This window comes from Bemisia tabaci, chromosome 4 (assembly GCF_918797505.1).
Source record: "Bemisia tabaci chromosome 4, PGI_BMITA_v3".
Classification (NCBI taxonomy): domain Eukaryota; kingdom Metazoa; phylum Arthropoda; class Insecta; order Hemiptera; family Aleyrodidae; genus Bemisia; species Bemisia tabaci.
This window is the reverse complement of record NC_092796.1, coordinates 26,994,869-27,011,886: the sequence shown is the minus strand read 5'-3', so window position 1 is coordinate 27,011,886 and position 17,018 is coordinate 26,994,869. Positions and strand designations below refer to the sequence as shown.

At 38.7% G+C, this 17,018-nt stretch overlaps 1 protein-coding gene across 2 annotated transcripts; it reads right to left on the bottom strand.

Moving 5' to 3' along the window:
* Nucleotides 1-4,652: 4,652 nt before the first annotated feature.
* On the bottom strand, nucleotides 4,653-16,549 carry LOC109044604 (protein N-lysine methyltransferase METTL21A). 2 transcript variants are annotated; one of them, XM_019062425.2, is made up of 5 exons: nucleotides 16,412-16,549; nucleotides 13,347-13,480; nucleotides 10,824-11,149; nucleotides 5,913-6,108; nucleotides 4,653-5,574 (listed from the first exon to the last, which is right to left on the bottom strand). In XM_019062425.2, the coding sequence occupies exons 2-5, from the start codon at nucleotides 13,392-13,394 to the stop codon at nucleotides 5,308-5,310; spliced, it is 837 nt and encodes a 278-aa protein (XP_018917970.2). In that variant the 5' UTR covers nucleotides 13,395-13,480; nucleotides 16,412-16,549; the 3' UTR covers nucleotides 4,653-5,307. The 2 variants fall into 2 exon arrangements, with proteins under 2 accessions (XP_018917970.2, XP_072155692.1); XM_072299591.1 differs by lacking the exon at nucleotides 13,347-13,480 and having other exon boundaries at nucleotides 16,412-16,462.
* Between the last annotated feature and the right edge of the window lie 469 nt (nucleotides 16,550-17,018).

Below are 17,018 nucleotides of genomic sequence, written 5' to 3'. Positions count from 1 at the left end.
TCACTATTTTTCCAAATAAAAAGAGAAATATAACAGGAAGTGTGCAACGTCGCCAACCGAGATACGTGGTTTCGCACTTTAGCCATCGACATAAGGATTTCATATTGAAGCATAAGGAGCGCCAAGTGCTCACTTCACTGTTGATCTTACTTACGTGCGTTTCAACAGGGCCCTGTATACTTGGAATACCTTTTGAAAACGCCTTCAAATGCGGCGTAATACCTCACACATTCCGGAGAGTTCGAATAGTTGTATCATTGCGCCGTAAGAATGTGACGGAAGATTTAAATGGAAATAGCCTCCATGCACGCTGAGCGTGTCGATTTCCTTTGACATTTTTGCAATGGTGAATGCAAAGCTGAAGTGCGCTCCAGCTAGAATTGTATTTAGCAAATGGGTGGTTTTTCTACGAGGATTAAAAATAAACGAGTGGTACGGAATATAACAAAAGAATATGAACTATGCAAAACGATAATCCGGGTATCGGAACTTGGCTGATTTGAAAACGCCTTCGAATGCGGCGTGATACCTCACGCATTCCGGAGAGTTCAAAAAGTTGTATCATTGCGCCGTATGAATTTGACGGAAGATTTAAATGGAAATAGCCTTCATGCAGGCTCGCCACATCCCATCTCGGGCCCTGGTACCAGTTTTAAGGTCCGGGCCCCAAGCACGGAGGGGGGGGGGGGGGGTCCGAGGGGCATCCCCCGAGAAATTTTAGAATTTAAACGACTAATCATTTTGAAGCTTCCATAAATAATTTTTCCATCAATTTCTGCGGAATAATTATGTTTTTTTTTATACTTTCAGCACAAAATACTTGCGAATTGTTGCATTCAAAATATCTGGAAAATGTTTATTTTTATTTTATTTTTTTTTTTTTTTTGGGGGGGGGCATATGATACTATTTTCAGTTCTAAGAGGGCCAGGCCCCCCTGGACTCCCCCTTCGTTTGTCAATGGCAAGGGAGTTGAGCCATGAGCCATTGAAGTCGAGGATGCCCAGACTGGAGACTCTTAGCATCTGACGACGGGAGAAAATGAAACGCAGTTACTAAAAATATCCCTCTGTACTGAAAATCTTGAAAATAGGTAGACATTTTCCAAGAAGTATACTTCTTTGAAAATTTAAGAAGAATTCTACGGTGCCCCAGCGTGTTTCTGAAAATCTATTCACCTTTTGCGAAATTTTAAGGGTAAATTTTTCACTTTTTCTTACGAAACAAGGGTTGCATGTGCATTCGTAGTGGTTTTTCACGGGTAACACGGGCCCCTTCCGGGGCCCGAGCCCCGGTACCAGGAACCCAGTACCCCCCCCCCCCCCTTGTGGCGGGCCTGAGCATACGTAAGCTGATCAGCTGTTCTGTATTTTTATATATTTTAGGGAATTCGCTGGTCTGGAAAAGTTGCTAAATGCTTATCACTCGAGGGGCCTTCATGTCCATTATTCACTCGCTGGGCAAATGCTATCATGAGGGTATGGGCTCACGATAATTGGAATAGTTTTGTCGCAGCAACAGACAACACATTTTTCGGTCATATTTTCAGTATTAATGATAATCACTCGAATTTTTTCGCATTCGAAAAATGTGTTGTCTGTTACGGCGACAAAACTATTCTAGCTATCGTGAAATCACCCATGAACTGACGGAACATCACAACGGTCAGTTTTATTAGAGTCAATCGAGTCATGCAATACCTCTTCTGCAATCTATCTACGGGGGTTTTGCTCCCTAAAAAACACGTATCACATTGCGAACATTTGTATCCTGTTGCTTGGGCCAATAATTCGCCTTCAAATAGTTGGCTATGCAAAATGACTGTCGCCACGCACGAATAGTGGTATCAAAATTTCGCATTAAGATTACGCAGTGATTTGAAGGCGTTGCTATGTATCCTATCTGAGTGGCCCTGTACGATGATGTCGACCAAAAATCTTCATAATGGACCACTAGATAAGGTACGAATTTCAGCATTCTGATACATGTTTCTTAACCAAAATTTTACGTAAAACACGATGCACACAACGAAAATTACCGAAATTAACTCCTTACGAAGATATTTAATGATTCTTAATGCGTGAATTTAAACCACCCGCTCATGAAAACACAATGCTCTACGTGATTCACATCGCGCGCTAAACGTTATCATGACAGTCTCTGCGATATAAAAATCTGGCAACCTTAATCTTGACGCTTTGGCTCAGTTATAGCAAATTGCTAATAGTTTGAACAACACATGATGGGAAATGAACATTGCTCGATTGAGAAGCTTGCTGAAACCGTTGTAGTGGGCGATTTGACTCACGTAGAGTTTTGAGTTTCTTATGAGCGGGCAGTTCAAATTCCTCGTAACCAATGTGAAATAAAAACGTTAATATCTTCGTTAGGAGTTGGTTTCTGCAATTTTCGTTTTGTGAATCGTTTTCCACGTGAAATTCTGGTTAAGAAGCATGTATCAGATCGCTTAAATTCGTACCTTGTCTAGTGGTCCATTTGTGAGTTTTTAATCGAGCCGTAATTTTTTAAAATGCGCGAAGAACATTCTTTTAAATTCTAATATTTCTTATGTCTGTAAGTCTGATTCCAAAAAAGAGAGCCCAAACGCTCGGTTCAGATTGTAATTTTTACAATAAAAAAAAATTTTATAAAGCGGGTAACAAGGCTAATTCTAAGAATAAAACCAGAACGTCTCGGCTGAAAACTCAGCCTTCCTCAGTCGTGTAAAATAGTAAAAATAAAAATATTAATAATCTACAATAGTACCTGGCTGTACCTTTTAAAGCGAGCATGTTGTTATGAAAGACACATTTTATTGTGGTTTTTTTTTTAAGTCCTCTTGCTTTCGTCATCGTATTCTTATGCAAAACTGAGAAAGTCGCCGTTCACAAGATCGCAACTTACTCAAAAGTGGTTGTGAATCCAACAAGTTTCGCACGGATAAAATTAGCTTTTAATCAAAATTGAAGAAGAGATACTTTGTCCACTGGCCCAGGTTCTGGTACCAGCCACTGGCAACCCCTCGATATACTTGTCCCGCACCCAGTCGTTTGATACAATGCGAGATGGATAAGTTTATATCCAGAGTAGAGGTATAAGACCACAGATCAACCTCGCACCGCAACTGGTAGTGGAATGACCAGTTTCTTAAAGTTTAATAACTTTTCGTCAAAAGCGTGGTGCATTCCATCCCCGTCCTTCCTCATAAGTAGGAGGTCAGAAACGACACTAAATGCAATGCAACAAAAAAAAAACAAACATTTAATAGGAAATATCAAGTGTGTGCATCTGCGGACGAAATTGGAGCTAGTTCAGTGCCAGTTTTAACGGCTGGGTGTTACCTCTCAAGGCGTTAGGGCTGCGTAGGAAGCAGTGTTATCTTTGCACATTTGATCGCGCGGGAAGAAAAAGTCAAACGACGATTGGTAAGTAAAAAGTTAGAAAACTTAATTTTATCGAAGCGGCTGTTAGGTTTCCTTCGCATTTCCATAAAGATATATGCTTAATACTCTGGCCAACTTAAAATGAGGGGCTTGGAGGACAAAGCACATCGACGGTGAAACTACCAAACCACGTATCTCGTTTGCGGTGTTTAAAAATCTACGCTCGCATTTTATTTTTTTGAAGTCGACCAAATCAATATCATTCCTTGAAATTTTCACAGATTTTTCTCCGCAGAAAGAGGAAAAATCACAGAAATTTTCAAGACTAGACGTTCAGTAGTTTTTCATTTAAAAAATAATGTATGACAGGAAGTCTGCGACGTCGCAAACCGAGATACGTGGTTTGGTAGTTTCACCGTCGACATACGTGCAGTTTATGCTATTTTAAGAAATACATGTTTGAAGTTCCGAAATTACATGGATCCTTATGGCCGATAAAGGAGGTTCAAACTGACTTATTGATACTTAAAAATTGGAATTTGGGAGCGAATTTTTCACATAAAATGCATTAAGACTAACAATACTTGAAATAATTAATATCTCGATTTGTTCAAAAACTGCACTTATGCACATTGTCCTCCAAGCCTCTCAAATAATGATAATTTTCTAAAAAAAGCGAGGAGACATCTATGTACTTTAGGCTTTATAAAATTCTGTTTGTGGCTTTAATTATCCAGCTGAAAACCAATCAAAATTTCACCCACATCTGTTAATGACATGCCCATACTGTATCTTGAGTTTTTTTTTTTTTTTTTTTTTTTTGTATTTCATAGATTTCTTTTTTTCCTTTTTTTTCGTTAACAATGAACAAGAATTTTTACCTTGTAAATCTCCTAACGATTTGCAACAATTTTCAGGAACTTTCTACGCAGAACATACGTGCTCGTTGGTAAATACAAAAAAAATAGTCGTCAGGGTGAGACTTCGGATCCAATATGGCGTGGCGTGCTCTGCGATGTATCGATTGATATGCCATTTAAACCTATGGAAAAGGATCGATAAACAAGGTCTTCGCAACGAGCATATCAGTTATGGATTCTTTACGACGGATTCAAATGGAGAAATATCGATAATCGATTATCACGCCTCGCCACTGTTCGTAACATTTTAATGCTAGTAAGTTTTTAATATCTGCCTCCGCCTCATTAAATAACAAAAAATTATAAACCTAAAAAATATTTATAAAAGAGATAAAGAAAAGGCCACAGACGAGCTTATTGCATTTCGTGTATTTTAGAACTATTATCATTAATGTCATTTCAACAACTTAAATTCTTATTATAACTGAAGCTCAAAAATAAAATAGATGCACGGAGAAGGAATGCATGAACGATGATTACCTACTTATACATCGAAACTAACTAATGACAATTTTTTATTACGTATATAGATGGATTCTATCAATTTTGCTGGCTTGCAAACCAAAATAATAAACATATTGTGCTGTTTCTTGATTTTTCTTTTGCTCATTGAAGTTCTCTTGCAACGCTGGAAAAATAGAAGAGTGAACAAATTTATGAACACCATTCCAGGACCAACATCTTTCCCAATCATCGGATCAGCGTATCTGCTTATTGGTGTCACAACTCAAAGTAAGAGCATTCGTTTTTTTTTTTTTTCTATGGCTTATGTGTCATGTTATGCAATTTACTTGTAGAGGGCAGGGAGGGGCGCTAGAGGACGAAACAATCCCTTGAGAGAAGTGCAAAGAAATGCAGAGCGCCTCCATTTTCTCCTGTAGGCAATACCGACATCCTCTGGGCTAGAATAGCTGCGTTCTGTCAACATGTCCCAAAATAACTTCCGTAGCCTGGCTCGAAAAACTTGGCCCCTGAAATATAACTTCGCTTCTGACATACGAATTGTTCAAAATTCTGTGTGTCCGGGTGAACTTTCCGATGTTTTTTCCTCCGTGTTTGAAGTTTTCCGGACTTTACCTTCAAACGTAAAACAATCATAATTCCCTATAGGTAACGGTGAAAACTCAAAATATTCAGAGGACTCGTGGAAGAACTTCGTCCAAGCTTCCTTCAATTCCGATTCCTCCATCTCTATCCAGTCTCCTTCACTCACTATTATCTTCGTGTCATCATGAGAAAGACGAACCATTGTCGAGATCAGGTCATCAATAGTCTAGAACATATCGAAAGAAAATTGTGATTTTCATCATCGGTAAAAGTCTAAAGTAGTTTCAAAGGGCGTCTTTTGTCTTTTCTTATTAACGGTCTGGCGGTCTTACGGCTGTCGTTCCCATCACATCAGTGATACAAAAAGTGACACTACATAGTTGAAATGTTGTTGTCTCAATATACTATTTAAATGAACGAAAAATCAAAAAAATTCGGACATGGGAAAATGGTCGATTTTGCATCACTTGGTATTAGAAAGACTTATTTTGAAGGCAACTCCTGGATCTTGTGACAGCCCTATTAAAGAGATAACTTAAGGGGATAATACTCTTGTTTACTTACGAGATCATCATAGATTGCTTCTGACAGTAAAATTATATCCTGCCTGGGCATGGACCTAATTTTTTCGTCATCGCCCCAAGATAATACCTCAACTCGAATTTCTCCCGAGATCTTTTGAATAGTTTCTATATTTAGATCGATGCTCCTCTGTAGGTAGGGCACAATTTGCGGGCGGTCTGTGACCGTAACATTTCCTCTGAAACGAAAAATTTGAAATAATGATAAGGAGTACGAATTATCCAATTTTTACTAGTCTCGAACAAACAGTGAAATAAGTAGGTAGGTACCTGTTTCGTGTTAAGTATAGTCGTGCATAGAGTACCTAAGTTTCCTATTTTTTCGCTCCGACTAAAAACGTTATAGGAAGAAACCCTATGCTGCCGTGCTAAGGAAAAACACCGTATGAGCCCTCAGACGTTGCCAAATTTTCTATGATAAAACACGAAATTACCTGATGAACTTATGACTATTTTTCTTCCAAATTTTCAGAGAAAGTCAGTATTTTGATCTAAAGTTACCGAAAATTTCGAGGAAAAATATTCAAAACCTCCCTCAATAATAAACATTTTATTGAGAGAAATTTGGTAACTCTCGCATGCTCATACGGGGTTCTTCCTTAGCTCAGCAGTATGCCGTTGTAAGGAAGAAACAGCAAACCAAATTAAATGCTACGAAATCAAAGAAGTGTTATTTACCGATCGTCCATACACTAACATTCCATTTTTATCAGGGGATGATAAAATTCCACAGCACGACTCAGTCGCTCGATATCTCCGACTTTACCTGGATTTCAGGCTCAGGTGGGGCAACCATATTAAGAAATAAGTTGCTCAAATGCGACTAAAATTCTGTAATAATGTAGTGACTCATCTGGCGAAAGTCACGGTTACCTCTAAACATAAATAAGTTATGCTCCTCTACAAGTCAATGTTGAGGTCAGTTTGGAGTTAATGGCTGCAGTTAAGTGGTATTGCGCAGCCAAGTGAAATCTTGATAAAATAGAAGTGATCAAGATGAAAATCTTATGAAGTATTGTCAAAGAGATGGTAAGAGAGGAATGTAAATATTTGCACGGACCTCAACATGGATTCAGTGGAGGACTATCTTCGGCTCTCCCATAAAATCACATATCTGCATAGAGAAACCAATAGCATGTATGTTGTTTCAAAAATGGCCCAAAAATGGTGGTTCCTATGGCAAAATGTAATCCAATCGCGGCACTATGGTCTGGGGGCGCCGAATTGTGGCCATAAATCAGGAAATGATCAGAATATCATGAAATTTGGTGTACTTATGTTTTTTGGGTCGCTGAATTCAAATTTGACCTTAGTTTTATAAAATTCTTAAATCCAAGATGGCGGCAGGCCCTTGAAACCAAAAAATTAGAAGAAAAGCCAAAATATGATTAGAATACCAAATTGAATGTCAGTTTAATGTTTTGAAGGTTGTCTCACTATAATATGAAATCTATTTTTCAATGATCAAGAGGTTTTCAGGGCAGAAGCCCCAAAAATACGTATTTAATCCAGAAAAATAAGAGGAGAAGAAATGATTGAAATTGAATCAAGTCGGTACTATGTTTTTCGGTCTATTGATCCTGACTGGAGCGTAAGTTAAAAAAATTGCACATTCAATATGGTGATATTCGTGTTAGCAAGACATATGGCATTAGCCCTTTAGGGCGCCCCCTCCCCGAACCAAAAATTGTCCCTAAAAATTTTCATTTCTAGCGATTTTTTAAAAATAATTTACTCTTTGATCATCAAACCCTGCTAGCAAAATTTTCTAGATATACTCAATACTACTTAGACCTAAATAGCTTTGACATTCTTATACTCATTGGAGGCTGTCAACCATTCTGCGCTGATTTTCATGGTTAGAATTATTATAAAGATTCTAGGCCTGATGAATCGTGGCCAAAAATCCGATTTTTGAAAGTACGAAAATCTGGCAATCGAGCATATAATCCTTATCTACATCCTTTAGTAGGTGTGAAATGACCCATCAAATCTTCTGTAATTGTTTTTACGATCAGATACATGGTGGCGAACTTCACATCCTCCGAGGTAAGTAAACAAACGTGAGAATTTAAAGTGCATGTCATCGTGTATTGCCTTGTGGCGCTTTGTGATAAGTTGGCGTAGATCCCCGATCAAATATGGAAAAGAAAGGTGAAAGTAAGTACTTTTTGATGGTTTAATCGTTTTTAGTATTAAGATTGATTTTATGACCACCATGAGACTCAAAGTTTTGTCCTGATTTAGGCAAAAAATTGCCTTCATCTTAAGTTTTAGTTATCACTAACACGAGCTAACACGTTCTTATCAGTGCAAGAATGTAGCTCATATGTTCCTCTAACAGGATTTCGTAGGTTTTTTTGCATTTTTCTGCCTCTGTGGCCTTCAGACCCAGACCCAGATCAGACCCTAAAACCTTGCGGATTACCATTCTCGGGTTGCCTAGCCAGGAATTGAACTCGGAACCTCTTGATCTTAAAGCCAGCACTCCAACCACTACGCACCACAGCGGGCCGAGTCAATAAATTTGTATTATGTATACAGGCTGAAGAATAAAAAAAAATACCTAAGTTTTATCCACCATTTGTCGTTTTTCCGGAGAAAATATTATTTTGCTTGAAAATGAGGTTTTTTTGCAAAAAAACTTTATTTTCCGGAAATCTGGCAAGTGCTAGAAAAAAACTGATATCATTTTCGGATTCAGCAGCAAAAAATACATATGAATCACCCTATATCAAACGTTGACCTTGTCTCATCTCTCTTATCTCCTTCTGCAATGAAATCAGATTGCGCAGAAAATCGTATAAGTCCTTCACTAAAATGACCAAAAAAGGCCCCAGAGGCAAAAAGCGGCAAAAAAACCGATGATATCCTGTTAGAGGAACATATGAGCTACATTCTTGCACTGATAAGAACGTGTTAGCTCGTGTTAGTGATAACTAAAACTTAAGATGAAGGCAATTTTTTGCCTAAATCAGGACAAAACTTTGGAGTCTCATGGTGGTCATAAAATCAATCTTAATACTAAAAACGATTAAACCATCAAAAAGTACTTACTTTCACCTTTCTTTTCCATATTTGATCGGGGATCTACGCCAACTTATCACAAAGCGCCACAAGGCAATACACGATGACGTGCACTTTAAATTCTCACGTTTGTTTACTTACCTCGGAGGATGTGAAGTTCGCCACCATGTATCTGATCGTAAAAACAATTACAGAAGATTTGATGGGTCATTTCACACCTACTAAAGGATGTAGATAAGGATTATATGCTCGATTGCCAGATTTTCGTACTTTCAAAAATCGGATTTTTGGCCACAATTCGGCGCCCCCAGACCATAGTGCGCGGGCCGAGTGACATCCCCTACTTTTACAAGTCGTCTTTGATGGGCTGTTCCGTCTGGTGCCCACTTCTAGGGGCCCTTCCCAAGTAGCATTTTTCAACGAAAAAATCGCGATATCCTGAAATTAAGTTGCGGATTTTTTCCACCATTTTTCGGCGATATGATCGCTAGGATCATCAAAATTTGAGCGATTATCCTCAATCTTGTCGCCATTTCATCTCTGTAAAATCGCTTTCGATAAAATCAAAGTTTTGTCTCAATTTACCACGATTTTTTGTTTGATAGGTACCTAATATTGCGATGATAAAGTGCCGATGATAAAATCGCGATTTTATTGCAAATTTATGCTATGAAATCGCACTTTAGCGCGGTTTTCATCCGATAATACAAAAAAAAATGTACGTCGATAAAATCGCGATACATTTTCTGATCAAATCGCAACGTATTGCGATCACGGCTACTTGGGTTATGGAAAATATAACACCGGTCTCATTTTTTATCGATAATATCTCGAAAAAAAGGACCGACGTGGACTTCTGGTGTAGATCGGCCGAAGTGTCAAGGAAGGATCACGTTCGGAATAAAAGGATACGTGAAATTATGGGCGTCGAAAACAAAACATTGTGCATCATATCATTTTCACGAAACAGCTTGTCTGCTTTAGGCATGTGCAAAGGATGTCAGAAAGAAGGCTCTGGATTGGGTCCCCCTGGTGGTGGTGGTAGTAGTAGTAGTAGTAGTAGTAGTAGTAGTAGTAGTAGTAGTAGTAGTAGTAGTAGTAGTAGTAGTAGTAGTAGTAGTAGTAGTAGTAGTAGTAGTAGTAGTAGTAGTAGTAGTAGTAGTAGTAGTAGTAGTAGTAGTAGTAGTAGTAGCAGCAGCAGCAGCAGCAGCAGCAGCAGCAGCAGTAGTAGCAGCAGCAGCAGTAGTAGTAGTAGTAGTAGTAGTAGTAGTAGTAGTAGTAGTAGTAGTAGTAGTAGTAGTAGTAGTAGGAGCAGCAGCAGCAGTAGTAGTAGTAGTAGTAGTAGTAGTAGTGGTAGTAGTGGTGGTAGATTTCAGAAATGATTTCTCCGGATTTTCTGAAGATATTGATGGGTAATACATAACATTTATTCTGAAACACACCGAACCTAGAGCCGATGTGGACCTGGAATTTATTTATTCATTTTCTTAAATCTTAAAATATAACACTTGGTGTCATGGAAAAAAAAAATCAGGTCAAGCTGTCCGGTGTATTTGCGAAAAAAAGGTGTAATGTATTACCCATGAATCCCCCCCCCCCCCCTCAGGGAAATCTGGAGAATTGATTTCTGAAATCTTTGACGCATAAATGTGTCCTTGTTTTCGAGATATTTTCGATGAAAAATGAGCTCCGTGTTATTCGTGTTTTTTTTTCCGTGTGTATGGGCCCCAGGAAGTGGGCACGAAGCGGGTGAGCCGATCAGAGACGACTCGTAAAAGTCGGGGGTGGCACTCGGCCCGCAATTCATGGCGACTGTTAGTTTATCTTTGACTTTACACGTCGTCTACTTTATATTTGAAATTCTTACCCTAAACACGCAGCAACAATGCCAGGGAAGCCAAGCCCCGCTCCAAGCTCCAGCACTTTTTTCCCGTGGACCCAATTATTCTCCTCACAAGATTCTTCCAAATAATACGCGATTATTCTAGCCGCTTCCGATATCTGAACATTTGGTCTAATAGGATTCTCTAGGAAATGAAGAGTTATATTCAATTTTTCCATTTCAATGTGTTTTTCAAATACTTTTAAAAGTATCTTTAATCTTTCCGGATTATCGAATAGCCCTTCCTGTGAGGTGGCCACGTTCTCACACTCATGGGACTTTTGAGCTTCATCGAGTCTAGCGGTGATTACCTGTCACATACAAGTAGATTAATGTAACAATACAGTACTGATCATGGGTGGAAGCATTTTTTTCTGACTCTCTATTAGGTCTGAAAGCCCTGCTAAAAATGGTGAGTATATAAATGAGTGAAAAATCAAAGTCATGTGAATAGAATTTCAATTCATATGAATAAAATGTCGACTCATTTGAATATAATTTCAACTTATATGAATAGAATTAAACTCATATGAGCAGAATTTCTCTATTCAGTTTTCGCCAACTCATATGACCAGAGATTTCAACTCACATGAGTTCAGCGTTGAATCTACCGCGTCCGATATCTCAGAAACTAGTCACCGCATCAAAGAAATTATAAGAACAAAATGTTTTCATTTTTCAAATTTACGTGTCATGCCGGAGTCTCCTGGTCAGAAACAGCACTTCTAGAAAATGAAGAAAAATTGAATTCATATGAGTTGAACTTTTCTACTCTTGTGAGTAGAATATTCTAGTGGTATGAGTAGGATTTCTACTCATATAAGTAGGAAGTTTTACTCATGTGAGTTGGCGGATTTTGAATAGCCTACTCGTCATTTTTAGGAGGGAGGAAAATACATGTGTGCTAATTTTATTAACCCTTCACTGAAAAAACAATCTCGGTGTATTTACTAAGAAAAGGGTAAAATTACCAAGAATTCAGGGTTCTATTTGATCCCAGTTTTTTCTTGGTAAAATTACCATTTATGGAATTGGTAATTTTACCGAGAAATCTCGATAAAATTATTGACTGTCTCGGTAATTTTATTGGATCCCGGTAAAAACGCCAGTATTTTTTATCGACTGTGGTAGAATTACCGAGATAAAATGGCAAAGTTACCGGGAATTGATTACCAATAAAAGTGGTATTCTTACCTGAAAAAAACAGTAAAAATACTGGTTTTTAGGTCAGCTTATCAGTCTGTCTTGGTAAAATTACCAATAATTGGTAAAAAAAAGTGAGATGGTAAAGGTACCAACGGACCTTGGTGAAAACGCCGAGAATTTTTTTTCAGTGTTCGGGCATCGAGCACCTTGAGTTTCTACTCCGATCTCATCCCCCGCTCTCTCTGTGGGCGCTCTCTTCACCTCATCCCAGAAGGAATACCCAATCCAGGACCTTCCTCGGCAACCTAGATCTCCCGCCATTCTCTGAACATGGCCAAGTGCAGCAGGTGATAAACGTCAAAGGTTGGCAACAACCCTTTCTCACCTGCTCACACCTTCTCTCACCAAGAATCACCAAGAATCGCCGTTTCTTGGGCTCCTAAGGATCTCTTTGAGAATCAGTCATACTCCCCGTATGAAGATACTCTGAGTGTGATCTGCTCTGCCGTGATAGCGAAGAGAGCCGTAAGTGCAAAATTTTCGAAATCGAGTTTTCTTCAAAATTCGTCTAAACTCTTTTAGATGAAATTACTGAGACAGCGAAAACAGCAAAATTCATCCTAATTTAATGAAAACGAGACGTATGAGAAAGCCGTAAGTGCACAAAAAATGACTATAGTTTTTTTCAAGACAGCCGTAGGTGCATGAGAGCCAATGAAAACAGTGCTTACCAGTAAAGTGCCGCCCTCTTCTGCCAAATTCTAACCTGAAAATGTGTTTGTTGTGCGTCCAAAACGCAACCACGAAAGCATGCAGAAGATAGCACTTACGGCTGTCTTGCCTAACAATAACCTAACACGAAACTGAATTTTACCTTTTTCATGTACTTTAAAATAAAATCGGTCGAGTATTAATCCCCCAAATGATTTCTAGGAGTCTTCCGGACGAATAGTAGCAATTTGACGAAGAACGGAGGCTTCTTTCAATAAAATGTTCCGGTCACAAGCTTCTGAGCCCGTTTTCTCAGAACTTTATTTTTGCAGTTACGGCTCTCTTCGCTATCACGGCAGTGCTGATGAGGTAAAAAACGAAGACCCCAAAGTAGTAAAGATCTCACCGCGTGACTCCGGCTTAGGGAAACTAACAAATTCATAACTAAAAATTTCAGAGGAGTGACGAGAAGATACGTCTGAGCTACTAAAATTGCACGTTTTATGAAGTCATAGTCATTGCATTACGTATACAGGATTTGAAATACTGCGTGGCTTCTGCTAAACCCTCTTTTTTTCACATTTAAAATCGTATTCAAAACTAAGTGGAGTTAAAAACGAAACCTTCAAACGTGTAAATGACTACACTCACCAAAAATAACAGCGTGAGGATAGTTCTGGGCATTTCAGTTTGTGTCATTACCAAACCGTATGAGGAACGCCGGGGAAAATATGGCCGGGTCGCAGGTTTTCGTGTTTTTTAGCAGTGAAATATTCAAAATGGAGCTGGTATCACCCACAAAAATCCATTAAAAAAAAGGAAAACACGTCAATAACACAGAAAAATATGAAAAGAAAACGGAGAACAACTATGAAGGTAATGAATTGATAGAAAAGGGGGTGGCGAACGAAGAGAAAAACTACAATTATACCCGCACGTGACCAACTGTATATATATTCACTGCATATTAAGCACAAGGTATTGCATTTTTTACTATAAAATGGAAAAGTGGACGGATTATAGACACACCACACCACTCGAAAGAATTGTGTGTACACTAGAGCAAGATAGTCACGAAGTTGTAGCAACGGAACAATATTATTTCTGAAAAAAAATTATTTCACCCACGGCGAATAAAGGAAATATCACCAACATTCGTGTCTGCTGGAATAAAATGCTTACGCGGCGCGTCCAGTTCGTACAGCGCGCTGCGTCTGCTCTGACAGTGGTAGTGTATTTATATGTAGACTAGTGTATTTATAGACCGGCAGAGAACTCTGACACCGAGTGTTGATAAAACCACAGAGCACAATAGAGTCGCAATGAAGAAAAGCTGAACTCTAGTTCCTTTCAGGCAATTTTTCACCGCCCCCACTTGCAAACTTGCCTGATGTGCGACGAGCGCCTGCGCTATGGGACATTGTAATATGACCCGCTCTGGACCTGAGACGACTGCGACTGGATCACCACGCCGTCATTTTTACAAACATTTTTTGAGCATTAAATTAGCATTTTCCATTTATTGAGCGTTGCCGGTATGAACGCTATTTCGTTTACGATAGTGAATAGAGAGTTCCAATAGGCACCACAGGTGAAAATTTCGCAGTTTTGAATCGTGGAAGCCCCTCCTGCCCTCGTCGCCCGTCGGTTTAGAATCAATGTAATTATAAAAAATTAGCCTGGTATTACAAGTGGATCCTGACCTGAATATTAATGATTTATTCTTAGAGGCATTCAGCAACTTTAACGCTATTAATGTTTACTGATTTTTTGAAAATGTGAATACAATGAACAAAACATTTAGATTTTTATCCTAATCAGAACGGATGTGAAAAACTTCAAAATTTTGGTTTGCAACGAGAGGATCATCGTAGATAAGTGGGTTTGTGCCTCTGATGACTGTTGAGGAGATAATCTGTGAGCGAAGTTCCTTGAGGGCAAAACAGTCCACAATTCCGTGTTTGGCGGTGAGGGGCGATAAATTTTAGAGGCTGCAGATGGGTTCATCTGCTTTGCACATAATGTAATTGTGGCTGAGGAAAGTATCACTACTCCTGAGAGGAGAACTTTGAACCTCGAATGCTCCTGTTTTGGTGCGCCTATGATATTTTCGGATATGGTACAAGGGCTCTATAAATACGATATTTTGTTCACTTGTGCGCCAAGCTTCCTCCCACGAGCTAAAGTTCACAGGATACTTTTTAGCATTTGAATGAATTGATGATCAATGATGTTTTGCATGGAGCATGCTTCATTGGCTGATTTTATCCGCTGGCATATTTCCCGGAATTCCAACCACCTAGCGCGACACAAAATAAAAAAGGAAAATAAAAAACTGGGCCATAGCCCAGACAAATGAAGCGAGGTGACCGTTTGGCAAACAAGAATGAGCAATATCATGGAGTAACATTGAAAGACGATGGCTAATATAGTTGCACTTCGCACTTCCTCCTTTCGCGACTTTGCAGACTCCCTGCCATACTTTATTTTTCCTTGTTAAAACTACTCAACGGTACTTCATTTAAAACTGTCTTAATTTTTCTTCTCCTTCATCAGAATATTTTGCACATATTTCAAGCTATTAAGTTAGCTTCTTCATCATTTGAAAAAATTGAAAAGAATGAGTTTACAAATAGCAGAGAAAAATGCCGCGATTATTTTAACACGAGATCGAATAATCGCGCCAAACACAGCGCGGCCAGCAATAAACGCATATTAGCGCCTGCAAGACTGCAGGAATACTTCACGCATTGCGCCAAACAGAGCGGTCGGCTTCGCGCCTAAAAGACTGCATGAATACATCTCGCATTGCGCCTTAACGCAATGCAGTCGGTCAGTTGGCCGTTGGCGTAAGCACATATTAGCGCCTCCAAAACTGTCTAGAAATACTGTAACAATTGCGCGCACATCACGGTCCGCGTTTTAATCAATCATTTTTTGTAGAGTAGTACCTGGGTTAAATGATTATGACAGGAAGAAGAATCATGGTACTACGCGTATATTGCGAGTTATTTACATGCATAGAATGGTAACATGCTTACAAGCTAAACAAATGCTTACAAGCTAAACAAATGCTTACAAGCTAAGCATATGCTTACAAGCTAAGCATATGCTTACAAGCTAAGCATATGCTTACAAGCTAAGCATAGTGCTTTAGTCGTAGGTATTTCTCGGTGTCACCCGCGGTGCGGTGGACAGTGTCCATTCAGTATACAACGTGAGCCTGCAATCCTTGAAGGATCGTGGAGATTTCCCTGCTCACCGTTAACTTTCCCATCATTAATTGATATCCCTCATTGCACCTAATCTACTGGTCCTTCGGACGAATTTGCCGAATTCAGAAAATCAGGATTTGCCAGTTTCAGTTGCAAATTTCATGCCCGACTTCGCCCATTGGCTCGTTCCACTATGAATCTTTAGGAATCTTGAAATTTTCAGACGTTTTGGATAAAATTACAAGCAAAATTACTTGAGGAATTGGAAGAAAAATATTCGAAAATTTTCTTGAAAATTAGTGATTTGTCAAAGGAAATTTGGCAACGCCTGAAGGCTCATACGGCGTTTTTCCTTAGCACGACAGAGTAGTTTTGTCACTTCCCGCGGCAAGTATCCTGTATAATCCTTGCCCCGACAAAGAACACCTATGAATTTATTACTCTCTGTACTATCTGTCTCTTTTATTCTACTTAGCTCTTACTTACTTAGTTATTACTTACTTGATTTTCAGATCTCTGTGGCCGGCTCAAAACCATTATTAAGAACTATCCAGGGCTGTGCGCTTACTGGGATGGAAACCAACCGCATATCATAACAGGAAATCGAGAGATTTTTAATGTAATAAGTTTTATATGAATGCTGTACTTGGTAACGAAGCCGAACATAAACGACCATCCTTCCTTCGTAAAACTTATCAGTAAACTGAAAAGCTTCATTTTCTCTAAAGTAATTCTTTTTAGTGCGTCGTCAAAAAACTATCCGTCCGAATGACAACCATTCAATGACTTTATTGTCAGTCCTCCAGTTTTTTCAAAGTACTTGTATGTATAGTACATATAATAGTATATCTTTTAGTAGAAATACAGTATATATTTATATTTAAAAGTTAATATCGCAATACTACCAAGATTATAAATGTGATATATTATACATCTTAATTACTCTATCTCGATTGCAGTGTTTTTAAATCTCACCTTTCTTTTTACGAGTATTTATTTTTTTTTATTAAGTAAAACAAATTAACATCATCCCTTCAATTTTTCAAAGAAATTTGAATCGCACAAAGAAGAAAAATAACGAAAGTTATGAAGAGTTAGTGTTGAGTAG